General features: G+C 38.6%; 1 protein-coding gene across 1 annotated transcript in view; it reads left to right on the forward strand.

Moving 5' to 3' along the window:
- tecta (tectorin alpha) overlaps positions 1-15,810 on the forward strand; it is a 60,432-nt gene extending 44,622 nt beyond the window's left edge. Inside the window, exons 24-36 of the mRNA XM_036562911.1 lie at positions 28-244; positions 967-1,166; positions 2,043-2,423; positions 3,893-4,179; positions 5,034-5,387; positions 5,948-6,120; positions 6,560-6,762; positions 8,000-8,163; positions 9,410-9,658; positions 10,921-11,083; positions 12,825-12,909; positions 13,053-13,172; positions 15,482-15,810. Of these exons, the coding sequence (XP_036418804.1) occupies positions 28-244; positions 967-1,166; positions 2,043-2,423; positions 3,893-4,179; positions 5,034-5,387; positions 5,948-6,120; positions 6,560-6,762; positions 8,000-8,163; positions 9,410-9,658; positions 10,921-11,083; positions 12,825-12,909; positions 13,053-13,172; positions 15,482-15,585 (2,700 nt within the window). The 3' untranslated portion in view covers positions 15,586-15,810. The remainder of the gene's footprint in view (positions 1-27; positions 245-966; positions 1,167-2,042; positions 2,424-3,892; positions 4,180-5,033; positions 5,388-5,947; positions 6,121-6,559; positions 6,763-7,999; positions 8,164-9,409; positions 9,659-10,920; positions 11,084-12,824; positions 12,910-13,052; positions 13,173-15,481) is intronic.
- Positions 15,811-18,125: the final 2,315 nt, after the last annotated feature.

The raw sequence follows: 18,125 nt of genomic DNA on the forward strand, positions 1-18,125 counted from the left end.
GGCTTGTATGTCTACGTGGAACCGGAGGCAGTCAGGCTGTGTGGACTCATTATTGATCGTGGTGGTGTATTCGCCCGGTGCCACAGCAAAGTGGCACCAGCGTACTTCTACCAGAGCTGCCTGCAGGATACATGTGTGGATCAGGGGGCACGAGAGACTATCTGTAACTGGTTGCAGATTTACTCCAGTACGTGTCAGACACAGGGAGTGCCTGTGATTGGTTGGAGGAGCTCGACTCCCTGTGGTGAGGCACACAATCTACTCATCCTCACATCACACAGTATACAGACTACACATATTTGCTTTACTAGAAACACCTGCCTTGTATTTGATTCATATTGTATACACCGACTCACCGGTTCACTATACAGATGTACAATTACAAAATGACAACTACCATCTACCCTACTCATCACTGTTAGGTTTCTGACCATAGGATACCTAGATATTATTTGGATGGTGGACCAGTCTCCAAATAGCAGTGACACTACAGATGTGCCACTGGTACAAGTGTTTTTTTTTTTACGTTAGTGTCACCTTTTTTTGCCTGGTATGCCACTCAAAAATATCCAGCCACGAGCTGCTGTGTGATCAGAAATTGACCATTAATAATCAGAGGAGGATGGCTAACACAAATTCTACTACAAATGGGTTACAATCTAATTTTACACCACCAAGGTTGACCTACAAGGTAGATTCTAATAATAAAGTGGCCAATGATTGTATGTACTGTGACAAATATAGTTTTGTAAATATTTGAAAAAGAAAGCAGAAATATAGCAAAAAAAACATGATTTACATGTTTTATCTTTTGAATCGTTCACAGCATTTTTCATTAATCTTCTGCATCCCATTAATTTACCTTCATTTTTGTTTGTGGTACCACACAACCTGTCCTCTGATCTCTGGGGAGGCTCAGACCATGCACTGAATCCCTCCTGCTGTGCCCTCTGTGTACGTATCTAGTGCTATCATGCCCGATGAACAGTCACTACTCCAGCTGTATGATGGCATGCCAGCCCCAGTGTGCGCCAGCGCGGGGCCAGAGGGACTGCAACCAGTACTGTGTGGAGGGCTGCCAGTGTGACCAGGGCTATGTGCTCAATGGCAAGAGCTGCATCCTTAATCAGAACTGTGGCTGCTACACCGATGGCAAGTACTATGAGGTGAGAGACGCTCTAAGGAAGGATCTACCTGATTTTACATGGCTACTTTAAACAAGAATTTGGCAAAGATTCAGAAGTAACTAATTTTCCCTTTACACCAAGTGCAGTCGATTATCCAAGATATTTTTGGAGTCTCCCTAACAAGTAATGGAAGCATAAAGGCCATCAAATAATGTTGTACCAATTCCAGTAATGTCAAACTGATTTGCTTATGTGGTTTCTGACACTGCATGACAAACTGTTATGAACAAAACCAGACAAAATAAAGGGCAAAATTCAAGCATCTAGATGTTTGCTACTACTGTTTTAAGTTATCCGACACTTTTTTGGTCTATTTGATTTAGATAACAGTCAAACAGTTTCAGAAACAACAGAAGCAAGTTTTATTTAATGCTAGATAACTCAATGTGATTTCAGGCAAGAGTGAAGCTTTAGGCATGTTGGTCACACAATGCTAACTGGAAGGTATTCTTGAGAGGTAATATTTAGACACCAAACATATATTGGCTAATATATATATATATATATATATATATATATATATATATATATATATATATATATATATATATATATTAGCTATTCCTTTAAAGAGGAATTCCATATTTTTTTCAAAATGTCATAATACATCATAAGATGTAAACAAAGTCACATTAGAGTGCTGTAATGTGAAATGTACCATTCTAGAGAAGCTTACAGTGGTAGTGATTTTAACCAGATATCCAAAGCTTTTATTTCCACCTAAAAGCTACCTCACAGTGAGCTTTTACATGAAATGTGGACTTTAAGTATAAGCAATCAAAAATAGTGTATGTTAAAAATACTATTTAAAGTATTACAGTACCATCTCTTTTTTTTCGCCTTTCTTCACCTTAGCCCAAGCAGTTGTTCTGGAACAGCGACTGTACCAAGCGCTGCCAGTGCATCGGTCGGAACCTGATCCAGTGTGACCCACGTCGCTGCAAGGCCGAAGAAGAGTGTGCATTGCGCCACGGTGTCCGGGGTTGCTTCGCCCGCCGCAACCAGCACTGTGTAGCTTCAGGCGGTGGAGTCTTCCGCACGTTTGACGGTGCCTCCCTCCGCCTGCCTGCCTCGTGCTCATTTGTCCTATCCACCATATGTCACAAGCTGCCTGAGCTATCCTTCCAACTTATCGCCAACTTCGACAAGTGGAGCACACCCAACCTCACCACCATTTCCCATGCCTACCTCTACATCAATGAGGAGAATATCCTCATCTCTGGTAGCACCGTCAAGGTCCGCAAAAGACACTTACTTTGCTCTTTCACATAGAAAATGAATCTTAGAGGTTCCTGTCTAGGCCTGTTTCATACATAAACCCTATGTGTGACATGAGCAATGACTCACACATGTTTGTCATCCACATATACAGAGCTTGCCAGTGGCAAACTGTGACTTTTGAAGCTAGGCCTTCAATTCAGGCCATAAAAGTTAAAACTCGGTCAAAACATGACAAAAACCCACCTCTATGACAATGCTAACTTTTGCTAACACCCCTATGGAGTTCTAGTAGTTTTTTAGCGCTAAGCTAATAGCAATTCACATTTGAAGCTTCTAAAAGACATTCCATGTTTTACTTTTACTTTTAGCTTTTGACATATTAGCATATATTTTACCTTGGAGTTTCACAGTGACTCTTTCAATAGAGAGCCCTGGTATAAACCTGCAGCCTCTGTTTTTATTTCTAACAACCCACTGATTTGGCTGCTGCTCCTTTATCACAGTGAGTGACTTATCTAGGACTTCCAGAAGGCCTAGAGCACATGTGTCAGGCTCCAGTCCTCACGAGCCAAAACACTGCAGAGTTAAGCACACTACCTCATAAAACACACCTCATTCAGCTCTTAAGCTAATTAGCAAGGCCTTCATTAACTATATTCAGAGTGTTAGATAAGGGTAAATGCTAATCTCCACAGCACTTTGGCCCACAAGGTCCCCAGTTTGACAAGTCTGGCCTAGAGTGACATTTTGTGTCATAAAATTGGTCCTGCTTTTTGGAAATCAGATCATAATTGGTTGATTTTTGTCACTTCGTGATTATGCTAATGGTTAACCTTTAGGCATTCTTTTCAGCTGCTGAAGTCTTAAGCAATAGAGGAGCTTGCTTAGCCATATCTACCTAGATACCACAGAGAAAAACAATTCCTTATTGGCCAAATTTCTATTTGCATCCAAAACTTAACAATGAAACAAGAGTAGTACTGTATTACTTGCAGGGTTTACATAAAAGCATGATTTCATTAAATAAAGAAGAACTAAACATTACAGACATGTAATTTTTAGTTACCAGATTGTGAGGCCTTCTCTGTCCAAAACCCCAAAAATATTTTTAATCAGTAATTTTTAACAAAATATTTAACTTGCTACAATAAGTTTGATAAGTAAAACTGTGGCATGTTGAATCTATTAAGCATGTGCATAAGTAGATGTGGGCTATATGGCAAAAATATCATATCATAGTATTTGACACACAAACAAAATGTACTATGTATGTAGTTAATGGCATAAAAACTGCCACTATCTCACTCTCTTGAATCCACCTTCCTTTCTTTGCTTTTGTAACTGTTTTTGTTTGTTTTTTCACATCAAGTTTAGAGAGGTGTCCTTTTCCCTTGCAGGTGCCTAAAAGCTCTTTGAGTCCAGGATGTAAATTGGTGTGTTATGTTGTCCATTATGATTCTGAACTCTCCCTGTCTCTCCCTCAGGTAAACGGGACGCCTGTGTCTGTGCCTTTCGTGACGGGACTAATGACCCGAGTCTCCACGTCTGAAGGCTTTCTGGTGATCGACACTCCACAGGACATCCAGGTCCGGTATAACCGCTTCAACACACTCAGCATCACCATGGGACCACGGCTGCAGAACAAGGTGTGCGGTCTGTGTGGGAATTTTAATGGCGACCCCACTGATGATTACATCACCTCTCGTGGCAAACCAGCCGTTAGTGCCCTGGAGCTTGCCCAGAGCTGGAAAACCAATGGCATGCAGAACAGGTGTGTGAGTGAACATGTGCCTTTATACTGGTATCTTTAATGTTTACTTGGTCTTTTCTGCCAGTGTCTCTCTGTCTCTATCTCTATCTCAATCCTTTTCTCTCTGTCTCTTCGTTAATCTCTCTCTCTCTCTATCACTGTTTTTCTCAGTCCTCACGCTATCAAGACCAGAAGGACATATGAACGCAGGTGCAGTGAAACCAAAACATTCCACAAGAGTGCAATTCTACTCCAACAAAAAAAAATGTAAAAATTGGAAAACAACATGGTTGCAAGTCTATATCGCCACATTTTGCACTGCGTCTATGTCCTGCAAGGAGCTGCCACTTTTTCTATGCATGTAGCCCATTAACATTAGCATGAGGCCCAAGTCTTATTGCTCACTTCCAGTTTCCTGCTCTTACAGTTCACATTTGTGTTTGTAAGTGATATATATTTGTCATTAGAGTGAATAAACCTCTACAGTGGAATGGTCCACAAGCACATATTTTAATTATGCTAGCTGCAGCTGATATGCTGCAGACACTGGATGATGACACAGTAATACAGTTAGTATATACTTGAACAGTGAAGTGTTATGTAAAACAAGAAAAATGAATGAATTCTGATCTGATGGTTCTTATTATAGTCACCTCAGATATGTATCTGATCTAGGCCGAAAGTGGCTGAAATCTGATTTATGAAGATCAGATTTTCATGCATACAGTTTTGAAAAAATGAGGCATTTTCATATTTTTAAGTCATATAAACAGATTTTAAGAATGTTTTTCTTTCTATAAAGTTACATGATGGTATATCCCACTTGCCATTTCTCAATATGTGTTTCTCTCACTGTCTCCTGTATATATGTGAAGCTGTGATGAGACTCAGTATGTTGCCCTGGCCCAGTCCTGTGACAACACGGCCATCCTGGATCTACAGGGGGAGGACAGCTGTCTGAAACTCACCCAGCTGAAGGGCTTCTTCCAGCCGTGTCACGGCCTGCTGGATCCTGGGCCCTTCTACCAGTCCTGCTACCTGGATGGCTGCTACAACCACCGCAAGGCCCAAGTGTGTGGTTCCATGGCCGCCTATGCTGAGGCCTGCCGCTCTTTTGGCACGCTCACCACCAAGTGGATTGCCCAGGAGAACTGCTGTAAGGGCACGCCGCCACCTACAGGACAGGAGGGGGATGTGTGGGGAAAGGGAAAAAGCAAGGGATGCAGGGAGTGAGGTTTTAAACATTGAATATAGGAATGGACGGCTTTGTTGAGTGGATATACAATATAAACTGCCATTCAAAAGTTTGGAATGACCATTGAGGTCTGGAATCACTGTTTTCAATAATAAAATATTTTTGTTGCAGCTATCTATGTGAAAGGATTCTGGTATGGCTTTGGTATGTTAAGGAATTATAGGAAGCTATTAAAATGTACAAATGAACAGAGATGCAGATGATTAAAAAATGACTAAGAAAGCTGTATAACATTGAGAATGAAGTTCTCAAATTGATATACAGAATGCCTCTTATTTGAAATAGAATTTTGATTTTGATCAAATCTCAATGCAAATAAGTTGACAAGAAATAACTAGAGATAATTACAATCTATAATTTATCGTTTAATTACTTCTTGTTCCCAAAAAAAAACATCTACCAACAGATACCTCCTTATAAGTCAAGCTCCACGGTAGAAATTACTACTGAATAAAATAACAATTATTATAACAATTGATTCCAAACTTTTGAACAGTAACATATGTCGGCATGTCTGTTGTGTTTGCATTTGAAATGCCGCACAGTTAGTTCTGTGTGTGTGTGTGTGCTAACTTTGTGCCTGGACCTGTCTTTAGCAGAATGGATCTATGACCCTTGTGCAGGAGAGATCTGCACGAACAACACATGTGAGCAGGAGAATGGAGGAGACCTGTGTGGCTGTCCAGAACTGCCCAGCACTGACATTGGTAAACTAGTTAGAGGCAGAAGGGAGTGTGTCTGTATGTATTCCAAGTAGAAGCCACTCTAGCTCCCTCTGCACAAATAATAACCTTGACTTTTAAAAGAGAAACGACAATTAAATATGAAACTTCCACCAACACCTATGCATCATACAGGAATCGCAGAGATGCTTTGTTTTATTAGAGGCACATGGACTCAGTGTTGATTGCCAGTAGTTAAATATTACCAGTGTGGCTAAATTTGTCCATTGAGAGGCACATTGTGCTTTGAAAATAGTCAGAAGACATTTATAGCTTTAGTCATTATGCTGAATGAATGAGTCAGGATTCAAATATGTCCACCGTTACTATGAATACTTCAAAGCCAGTAAAGATGACTGTAGCAGGTGCTGTTCTTTTTTGTAGTCTTTAATTTCTGAGCATCTTTTCCTTTTCTGTCGTTGAGGTGAGGACGACATTATCCAGGCCGAGGTAACATGCAAACATGCGCAGATGGAGGTGTCCATTTCTAAGTGTCGTCTCTTCCAACTGGGCTTTGAGAGGGAGGATGTGCGCATTAATGACCAACGCTGTCCTGGCATTGAAGGAGAAGACTTCATCTCCTTCCACATCAACAACACAAAGGGACACTGTGGCTCCATTGTGCAGGTGAAGCACCCTCTGCTGCTTTACAGGAACAGGCTGAGACTGTAATGCAGTGGTCCGCACAGTATTTTTACAACAACCAGAACCTCAACCGCATTTTTATCTGTCCACAACAGGGCTTTATAACAAGTTAATTTTGTCTTTGATAGACTATTATATTTTATATAACATTCTGAATGCTTTTAATGGTCATTCAGAAGTATTTCCCTGCTGAAATAAGGGAAATAAATGGTAACTGCCTGGTAAGAATGTACTGGGATTTCGCACTCCATCACAGGGCCTTTGCAATTTGTACGAGCAAATGTTCAGATTGTTGTGGCGTCAGACTCAATCCACTAAGTTACCAGTGTACCAACCATGAGATGATGCCAGAGACATTATAAGTGAGGAGAGCGGTCACTGGTTAAAATAGGAATGGGAAAGCACATAGTGCTCAATATGGTGTCTATTTGCTGAGAAAATCCCGCCATTCCATAAAGAAAGACAACAGTTTGCTGGTTACGCCGCGGGCAGAGAAGCATCGACAATATTGTGGCACTAGCAGGCAAAATTGCCTAAATTCTGTCCTAACTTTAAGACAACCCCAGAGTTTTATTTACTTCTGTTTTAACCAGCAGTTTCTATCATTTCATACAGTGACAGGCAGCAAAGTTACTGTAACTAGCATAATGACGTTAAATTTATCTACACTGACGCTTTCATTTATGACTTTTATTTTTCATTTTTAGCGTTTTTAAAATCCCAGACGCTGCAGACACGATCTTCACCATCCCCTCTCATTACCTTCATGTGTTAATGTTGACAAAAACTCATCAAATAATATATTCCAGTGTTGGTGGTGAATAATGAGGAAACAGAGCTGAACGTATGTCTGTTTATTAGGAGGAATAACATTAGTGTGCTCGGCTAAAGCATTTTGGAAACTAATACTGAAGAGCAGCAATGCCCTGAGAAACCTCACAAAACGCTGTCACAATATTCTTACCTTCCAGTTTATTGCACTTTAGTTTGATGAGAGAAGATCTTGCAATAAGAGTCTTGCAAATCCTGCTCCGTATATTTCCTATAGATTTGACAGTAATTTGTTTTTCAGCCTTTTGTGTGTTATGACGAGGAGACTGTTTCTCATAATGCGGTCTTCATTGTGCACTTTGTGTAATTCAATTCAAAACCACTTAGATTGTGTGTGTGTGTGTGTGTGTGTGTGTGTGTGTGTGTGTGTGTGTTTGTGAATGTTCAGTCAAATGGGACCCACATTATGTACAAGAACACAGTGTGGATCGAGAGCGTGAATAACACAGGGAATGTGGTGACACGTGATAAGACCATCAACGTGGAGTTCTCCTGTGCCTACGAGCTGGACATCAAGATCTCCTTGGAGACCGTGCTCAAGCCCATGCTGAGGTCAGAAGTCAAGCTAGTTATCTTCTAGAGGGTGTCATTAAACCGCATCCTAGGGCTTACAGTGGTTCTATGAATGCACATGGTCCTTATCTTCTATCATGTAGAAGGATACAAGTCTTTTTTTATGAGTACTGACGTCATGGCATTTTTATTGCACAGCAGATGCAATCTGTTCATAATCTCCAGGGAGGTTAGACTTTCTAAATTGAATTTGTTCTTGTGCCCATTATATTATTAATAATTTAACTCTGTCCTACTTAAACATTGTCTCATAGCATCATCTATAAGAATGTTTTGAATGACTGATGTAGAAATCCTAAGAACATAATGACACATGCTTCACGTATTCTTTAGGAGAGCAATGCATTATATCCCAGTTTACAGTACAGTCAAGACCCATTATATTTTTAATGCTTTAATCCATTCAGTCTTACTTAAACATTGTCACATAGCACAAATTTCTAGTGTTTCACTTTATGCTTCACATACTCTTTAGAAAAGTTATACATTATAGTAACCTCATTATATTTTTCAGCTGTGACCTTCTTTTCAGGTTTTTTTTTATATTTGCCCAAACAAGTTTAAGCTGAAGTATTTGCCCAGTGCAAAAGTAAAGTCCTGGAATATAAGGGGAGATGTAGAAGTATTTGTCATATTAAGATTGTTTATGTTGTGTCTAGAGAACTCAGTTTTACTCTTTTTTTTCTTCTTCTAATCAACTTGTGCTTTAAATATCTATGAGCGGCATTTTTCTATGTTTTAACAGCTTGTTGCTCTTAAAGAGGAATTTCATCCATTGAAAAAATCTGTATAATTAAATTCTTTAGATGTAAACAGAGTCACAGTGCAGTACAAATATGGTCATTTTATTTACTAAAACAATAGGTGAACCTACACTTGTCTTCTGAGTTTTTATATGTAATGTTGATAATGGTAAAAAAGTAGTTAATCAGAAAATGTAGTATTACTATGCCCTACAGTACATTCTAGGCCAAAACCTTACTGCAAAACTATCATATAGCAATTTCTCAAACATCAGGCAGCATATTCATAACAATTTTGTGTAATAACTTTCTGTGAGGTGCCCTTTTAGGCATTAAAATGCTTTGGACATCTGTTTCCTATCACCACCACTACAGTTGAACGGAGTTGAACAGTTGAACGGAGCGTTTCACATCACGCCACTCTCTCTCTCTTTCTCTCTCTCTCTTTTTCCCTCTCTCTTTCTCTCTCTCTCATTCTACAGTGTTATAAACCTGACACTTCCCACCCAGGAGGGAAACTTCATCACTAAGATGGCGTTGTATAAGAACGCATCTTACCGGCAGCCATACCGGGAGGGCGAGGTGGTGCTGAGCACCCGGGACGTCCTGTTCGTGGGCGTGTTTGTGGAGGGGGCTGATGACAGCCAGCTCATCCTCATAGTAAACATGTGCTGGGCCACGCCATCCCGCTACAGCAGTGACCGCCTCCGCTATATCATCATAGAGAAAGGGTGAGGAAATCACACCACACACACACATGCACAGAGACACTCATATTTGTTTTGTGCAATATTAGGAGGCTGGGTCATATGTATGTTCTATATGTATTACATACATGTAATTATCTATATATAATAATTATATGTGTAATATGTATTATATTTACAGTGGGGTTCAAAAGTCTGAGACCATTTTGAAAATCTATGGTTGTTTTTATTTAATCCTGCAAATAAACAACAGAAAGTTTTAGAATTTAGAAAAATTTAAAACAAAGACAAGTACAAAGAAGTTAACCGTAATCCTAGAAGTTCTGCTGCAGTTCTGTATGTTACTCAATACACGGTACTTCAGTACTTACCTAATATTTTTGTACTTCAGCTCAAGCTGTTTTTCTGAAAGGTACTTTTTTACTTTTACTTGAGTGTTTTTTTTATTTTATAGGGCTTTAGACTACTCTACAGTGTTATGCAAAAGTTTGGGCACCCCTGGCCAAATGACATATTTTGTTGATTTTTGATGTGTTGTTTTAATCAAATGCAACTCCTTCAACATACATTTGGTGATTGTGGCCAGAGAGGTCCATTTTTCAATCAGTCCATGTCACTTGTTTCCAAAATGCTTCTGGCTTATCTAGGTGTTGTTTTGTATATGTCAGTGATGAAAGGGAATGATATTTTGAACAGTGGAATTTTGCAAGTTAGAAGCATTTTGACATCTTTTTATAGCCTTTCTCGACTTTGTAGGCATCATTTAGCTTCATTTTGGATCCTCATCCAGCTGCATAGAACACAAGGCTGAAAGGGTCAGAGAATTTATTACACTCTGGAATTGTCATCAGCTGACAATTAATAATGACAGTTTTTGACCTGCCTAACCAGTCCTAACCAGTCAATTAAGGCCTAACGAGTTAACTTTGCTGAGTATCCAAAAGTGTTACCTTTTGCAGATGCCACAATTCAGAAATCAACAAAATATGTAAGTTGGCCAGGGCTGCCCAAGCTTTTGCATACAACTGTATATATGTAAGCACTTATATGTAATATCATTGTGTCCAATACATATAATATATGTAAGTAGGTAAATATTATAAAAAAAGTTATGTATCAAATCTATACATTTGCAAATGTTTATTTTAACAAAGAACAGATTTCTTTCATTATGTCTTGAAAGCTACTTAGAGTGCATCAAGATGGGGATGCACACATATTTATTTCCTAATGGCACTATGTGTCACGTCTGTCATGTCACTACTGCAGGCTTCTGTGTGTTTCAGGTGTCCCAACATTAAGGACAACACTATAGGCATGGCCGAAAATGGCGTGTCCCTGACCTGCCGCTTTCATGTCACTGTGTTTAAGTTCATCGGGGACTATGATGAGGTTCATCTGCACTGTGACGTCACACTGTGTGACTCTGAAACCAGCGCATGCAAAGTGGTGAGAATATACACACACTGTGCATATTATCACCAGGTTTTCACAATAGAAAAAGTTTAGTCAGTTGTCAGGTCATTGTTTGAGGCCTTACAATGGTTCTTTGAATGCAGATGGTCTTCATTCATATGCCAGAATACAAGTCCTTATTCACTAGAACAGACATCATGAGATATTGCTCAGTAGATGCAATCTGTTCATAATCTCCAGGGCAGGTGAAGCTTTCAAAACTGAATTTGTTCTTGTGCCCATTATATTATTCCTATTTTAACTCAGTCTTACCTACACATTGTTACATAGCACCAATCTATAAGAATGTTTTGAATGAATGATGTAGAAATTCTAATAACATAATATATGCTTCACATATTCTTTAGGAGAGCAGTACATTATATCCCAGTTTACAGTGCAGTCAAGGGAAACAAGTATTCAGACACTTTTGTTTTTGTTATTTAGTATACTTTTAGTGAATATATGCACTTTTATACATTCAAATTTACACACATAATTGCTTTTGACTTTGCCTGTATAAATATAAAATTTAAAGTATGTGTTCATAAGTATAAACATTTATGTGTTTAACCAAATTGACATGGAAAAAAGCTGTCAAATGAATAACTTTAATACTTTGCTGCAAAGCTGTTGTCGGCAGGTACAGCTTTGAGATTGAAGAAGTAATTAGCTTTTTGCTGAATTGCTCATTCCTCTGAGCAAACCGTCCTCAATTCCCCAAGGCTACAAGAGTCTGAAATTTTCAAGGGGATTCAAGTAAGGAAATTGGCTAGACCATGCAAGCACCTTCACCATCTTTTTAGAAAACCAGTCTTGAGTAGGGCTGAACAATTTGGGGTCAATTTGTGATATTTCTGACCAATACTGTGATTGCAATTTAAATGCAATTATTTTCTATAAATTCATTTCCAGGCCTGTTTTGGCTAAGAAGACCAGAATATCAGTTTTTTATGGTATGAAGCTTAAAGAGTGTGTCAGATTATCCGTTAGTTGTGATTGTTGTGATATCACATATACAGAAAAATGGGTGGTTTGTTGCTTCAAATTGGTCTAACTCATCTACAGGCAGTTCACAACCTCTGTGTTATTATGTTAAATTTTCTCCATGTAAAACTTGTTGATAATGTATTCGGTAATAAAAATTGAAGCTCTTGTGATTTGAAAATTGCACTCAATTGTGATTTCGATATAAAAATTATTGTCAACATTGTCTTGTTGACACATCCATTTTCTCACTGTATCATGATGCTCCCATTTATGTACTTCACAGTGGGCACATGCAACCTTTCTACAAGTTGAATTATTGCCAGTGTTCTGTTATTGTTTTACAAGGATGTTGAAACTGTCTACTATGGCTCTGTAGCTTTTTCCATTTGAATGTTGTTTAATAATGTTGTCCCCAAAAATGTTTACCTTCATCATAATTGCTACTCGTTGCATAAATATAGTTTTGTTAATGTCTATGAGTACAAACTTTTTTCTCATTTTCATCATTATCATCAAAAGTCTGTGTATAGGTGAAGGGTATATGACTGGAAAATTATTAACCAACAAAAACAAATGTGCACAATGTAGAAGTGTTTGTTCTCTTAAGTCTGTTTATGCACTGTCTAGTGAACCTGTTTTTTTTTTTTTTTACCAAGATGAGATTTTCCACCTTTAATTAACTTGTGGTTATATCTTTCTAGATATTTTTATGTGTTTTAACCTCTTGTGGTGGGTATATTCCTAGAACTGTCCACACAACAAAAGGAGCTACTCAGACTACAGCCAGCAAAAAGAGCACATATTGACGGTGGGACCAATCAGAAGACGAGGTGTGTGTGTGTGTGTGTGTGTGTTTGTGTGTATGTGTCAAGATGATAATGATAGCTGCAATAGGATGCATGTGTGGGCATATAATTGAAGAAGGTAATTACAGTAGTGATCCGTGTGTGTGTGTGTGTGTGTGCTGTTGCAGAGTCGGACTGGTGTGAAGAGGGTAATGGCGGTTGTGAGCAGATCTGCACCAGTCAGGTAACAGGACCTGTGTGCAGCTGTGTGACAGGAATGCTGCAGAGAGATGGAAAGAGCTGTCGCGGTGAGCCATACACATACACTCATGCTCAGCTTTCACTCCTAGAAGTTGGGAGTTTTGTTATTTATTTAGTTTTGTTATTCTTATGTAATTACATATTGAAAGGGCCACTCCAGCCAAAATGAAAAATCAAGCCATTGCTACAGCTTTTGTAAACATGCTTACCCACATCCTACAAAGATGTAGCGCTGGTTTAAAGACAAGGAAACCTCTCATCTGATGATGTATGTTGAAGGTGGGACAAACTTTTTAAAAAGTACAACTGCTTTTAAGGTGAATTTAAGCGGGTGGACTGTTTTGAATTTTTTTTTTACCCGATGGAAGAAGGAAGTAAAAAAGAAAATTTTGTTAAAACTATATAAAACTATTAAGACTGCAGCACAGTCACAGTCAGTTTGTAAGTTAAACCAGGTATTTTTTTATTATAGTGTTACGTTGTTGCTAGGTAGCTAAATATGCTATTACAGCTGTATAGCTGTGGTAACATTATCACAGTAGAGAATGGATTAAACAGAAATGATTCATCAAATCAGAAGGACAACAAGGAAAAAACTAAAGTTAGCAAGGTATCTGGATACCATACCTCATTTCTTATCTCTAGCTGAAAGGGTAAAAAACACTTGTCTCTGTTATTCATTTTGTGCTAAATAGAGGTAGAATCATTGCTTTCTTTATGGTTTTGTTGGATGACCGAGGTAATGCTAGCTTGGTTTTTGGTCATTTTTATTCTATACATTACTAATAGTCAGGAATAGTCAGGACTACTAGTCAGCTAGAGATAAGAACCGAGGTAAGGTATCCAGATACTTTGCTAACTGCTACATTTTTTCCTTGTTGTCCTTCTGATTTCTGTCTAATCCTTTCTCCTTTGTTATAATGTTTGAATACAGTTACCACAGTTATACAGTTGTAATAACATATAAGTGACAAAAACATTGATAAACAGAAACATGAAAACGATACAAAATCATGAATGAGGGATATAATGCTGCATACAGAATGCTCTTTTGAATATATAAGGACCTTCATAATGAAGTACATTTATAATTTATATTCTGTATCAAAAAGTTTGAGTCTACACTTATATCAAATATAAAGTGTGTTTTTTCTTTCCATAAAACAATAACTTTATATTAAACTCAAATCATAATAAAATATCTTCTCTTCTACTTATAAATGCAAAAATAATGTCTTTGCTTGTTTTAATAAGCTGTGAGTGAGGACTAATCTAAATTCCAACATTTTTTCAAACCTTCTGCATACTCAATCATTGAGATGTAAACAAAGTCATTCAGAGTGTTTTGATGTAAAATGTGCATTGTAGAGAAGCTGATTCTGTGAGTATCATGATGATAAGTACCAGGATCACAGTGTGTGTAGTGCAAATATAGCAAATATATTTATTTGCTATCCAAAACTAAAAGGGAACCTAAACATGACTCCTATAGTTTTATATGCATAAAATGTTTCAGTCTGGTTCATACCACCATGATGACTTGATACGTTTTATCAAGAGCAGCACCTTTCACCTCAAACCTCTTGGAATTACTTTGTTGATTTAATGATGCGGAAATTTAGAAAAATTCCCTCATTAATATTGAATCGCTTTTTTAATCGCCGGCAATGATGAACCAATCATTGTTTTCAACAGTGTTCAAAAAATGATTCTATAATTGACTTTTTTGCAGTTCAGTGTAAGGCGCTAGTCAGAAACGTTCCACCCACAAGCACACATCTTCTCTGCATATTAAATGTCAGCGCAATCATCCTTGGATGTCACCCATCTCTGCCTGACTGTTCCACTCTGCTGTAACGCTAAACCAAAATGTATCTCATGCATTCTGTATGACCTCAGATACAGTATAAGATGAGCAGAGAGGATGAGTCACACACCGCACACACACACACACACACACACACAGACAACACTATACACACACACACACGAACAACCAATGTACGTCACACACCATGCTTATGTTACTGTGAGCAGCATCTATCTTTGTCCATCAATTCATTCATCCATCCATCCATTATGCCATTCACTATTCTTAACCTTCTCTTTCTCTTTACCTCTCTTTATCTCTCCCTCTATCTCTCTTTCTTGACTTATCTAACATGTTTTTGTTCATTTTTCTATCTGTTCTATCTATCTATCTATCTATCTATCTATCTATCTATCTATCTAACTAATCTATGTCCATCCGTTGTTCAATTCATTATTCTTTCTTAACCTTCTCTCTCTCTCTCCCTCTTTCTCTCTCTCTCTTTCTTGACTTATCTAACATGTTTTTGTTCATCTTTCTCCATAGCTACCAGCTCCAGCAATGATCTCCAGCCCCTGGCTCCCTTGGTTGCCATTGGCGTTGGCGTCGCACTCCTGATACACACACACACCTCCGTTCTTTTCTCCTAACGCTAACTGAACCGTAGCCGCATGGAGGAGAAGGGGAGCAGCGGCAGGCAGAAAGAGAGAAACAGAGAGACAGAACAAGAAGAGAGGAGTGCATGTTATAACCATACGCTGCAGGCCAGAGGAGCGCTAAACATCACCAGCAGCTTTTCTCCATCTGCAAAGAACTGTGACCAAACCCCACAAAGCCGTGGGAGCCAATGTCCAGCTGTACGGATGCACTCTAAAAAAAACAAAAAACAAAAAAAAAACCAGCTTTGGTCCTACACTTTGTAAAATAGATCCACTTCCAAGACACTCATCCACAAGAACCTTGCTGTTAGCAGAGGTTCATGGACCCCTGCCCAAAGCAGCCTTAGAGATTAGATGTTAGATGTTAGTGCAACTTACTAGATTATGAAGATGCCTGATAAACTCCATGTTGTGGAGGCTCATGTTGCAGTGAATGGTTAAAATTCTCAGTGCTGGTTATATTTATGTTTGATTAGACGTTTTATGAATTGTTCCCTACTCTAGTTCTCAAATTGCCATTCTTTGTCCAATATTTAATTTCCCTCTTTGCGTTGATGAAGTATTGCTCAGATCAAGCTTTGTTCTGCACTGAATATGTGAAGCATTCAGTGTCTTGTGAAGTATTTCCTTATACCATTGATGAATTCTAGATGAATTTCCATTCATCATGTTACTTGGTACTATCGTATAACTAGCAGAATCCTGAAATAAATGCATTCCCTGAGTCAGAAAAATATGTTACAAAGCCAACACAAGTATTTTCTATGGAAGCCCATCTAAGAGGAGAAGGCGAGGAGAAAAAATCACAATTTTATCTTTTTCCTCTGTATATTGCAGCAGTATGTCAAAATTTCAACTTAGTACCTCAAAATTATGACTTATAATGTCAAAATATCTTGAAATAATAAGTAACTACGTCATTGTAATGACTAACTTTCTCAACAGTTTGACTTAGTATCTCGAAATAATGACTTACTACATTGAAATTAAATTTTCAGAGATGAAGTAATTATTTTGGGATACTAAGGCAAATTTTCAAGAAAATAAGAAAATAATTATTTCGACCTAGTGGTATACTGTTTTTTTAGATACTATGCCCTAATTTTGAGACAACACTTTCAAGGAAAAAACTAGGATGCTAAGTGAGAATTTTGACACACTGCTACCAAGTGATTTCCCCCTACTACCTGGTGGGAATAGGCTTTTATATATTCCAGCTGTCCTCAAGCAGTCTATTTTTTACAGGATTAGTGATTAATCCTGTACATATTGCCCATTTTTGAATGAAAGTGGTTATCTAAATGTACTGTATGTGATGCTAAATAGAAATTTTCATTTATCAGGATACAGCAATTGGTGAAGAAGTTATACGGACATGCAATGTAGCCTTGATGTATCACAATACTTGACCTAATGGTACTATGGGAATCCGGAGGAATGTTTGTAATCAGATGCATGGACTCTGTTCACGTGAACTGTAGCTCTATTGTACAATGGTAATGATACATTACATGCCAGATTAATGATGAACGAAAAGAAAAATGTCTGCCTATACCCCTCCTTTAATGAGGATGTCTTAGGCTACTGTAGTTTTTTTTAATCGCATATGTTTATTTGAGAATAAAGTGAGCACTTCACATCTATTCTACCCACTTTGATTCTATTCAGGGTGTTTAGTCAGAGGTATTACAAGCCAAAAATACAACAGTGTGTGCGCGCATGTGTTTATGTTCATGTATTAAGTGCTTTGTGAGTACCCGCAGTGATAAAACATGAAGGGTTCGACGTTATGGGGACATTTGACTAGTATCCAATAGGAAAAATGAAAATATATAGCTTTAATTTGAAGAGTAAAAGAAACAAAGTACTTGTTTTCGGTGCCTGAATTAGAGGCTGAGTTAGGTTCAACACTCCAGCGCTTGGTTATAGCAATTCAGAGCAAATGAAATACCCACAAAGATAGCAATACAAGGCTGATGTGTGTGCACGCGCGTGTGTCATCCGCGTCGCTAGGGCGACCGCTTGGGAGGCGGTTCCTTGAATCCGGCTTAAAACACGAAAATACCCCCAGCTGGACGCTCTCTCTCTCTTTATCTCTCTCTCTCGGTATGCCGCAAACTCTAGCAGCGTCTATGTGAAACTGAACAAACTACGCGTCGACGTTTTTGGCGAATTCGCCTGGAAACGGCCAGGTTTTTAGAGGAAAATTCGTGTGAATAATTTCGTGTAACGGGAGGATGAACTGGAACTCCGCCGGTAAGAACGGTTGGTTGGCTTTGCTCTGCGGTGAGCTGAACTACTGCAGGATTAGCTGCGGCTAGCTGTAGCTACAGGCTCAAAGTGTGACATAACCGACTTATTCCGCCCCGCCGGTCAGCTAGTACCGTTAGCTAACTCGGTTCACTCTCAGTGTTTGGCATACGGTTCATTTAGCAATACTACGAACCCTTTGAAATTAAATAATTACAGTTACCACCAAGCGAACTGCTCCCAAATGGGCAACGTTAATTAGCTGACTTCCGAGCCAAATC

This window comes from Colossoma macropomum, unplaced genomic scaffold (assembly GCF_904425465.1).
Source record: "Colossoma macropomum unplaced genomic scaffold, Colossoma_macropomum, whole genome shotgun sequence".
Lineage (NCBI taxonomy): Eukaryota > Metazoa > Chordata > Actinopteri > Characiformes > Serrasalmidae > Colossoma > Colossoma macropomum.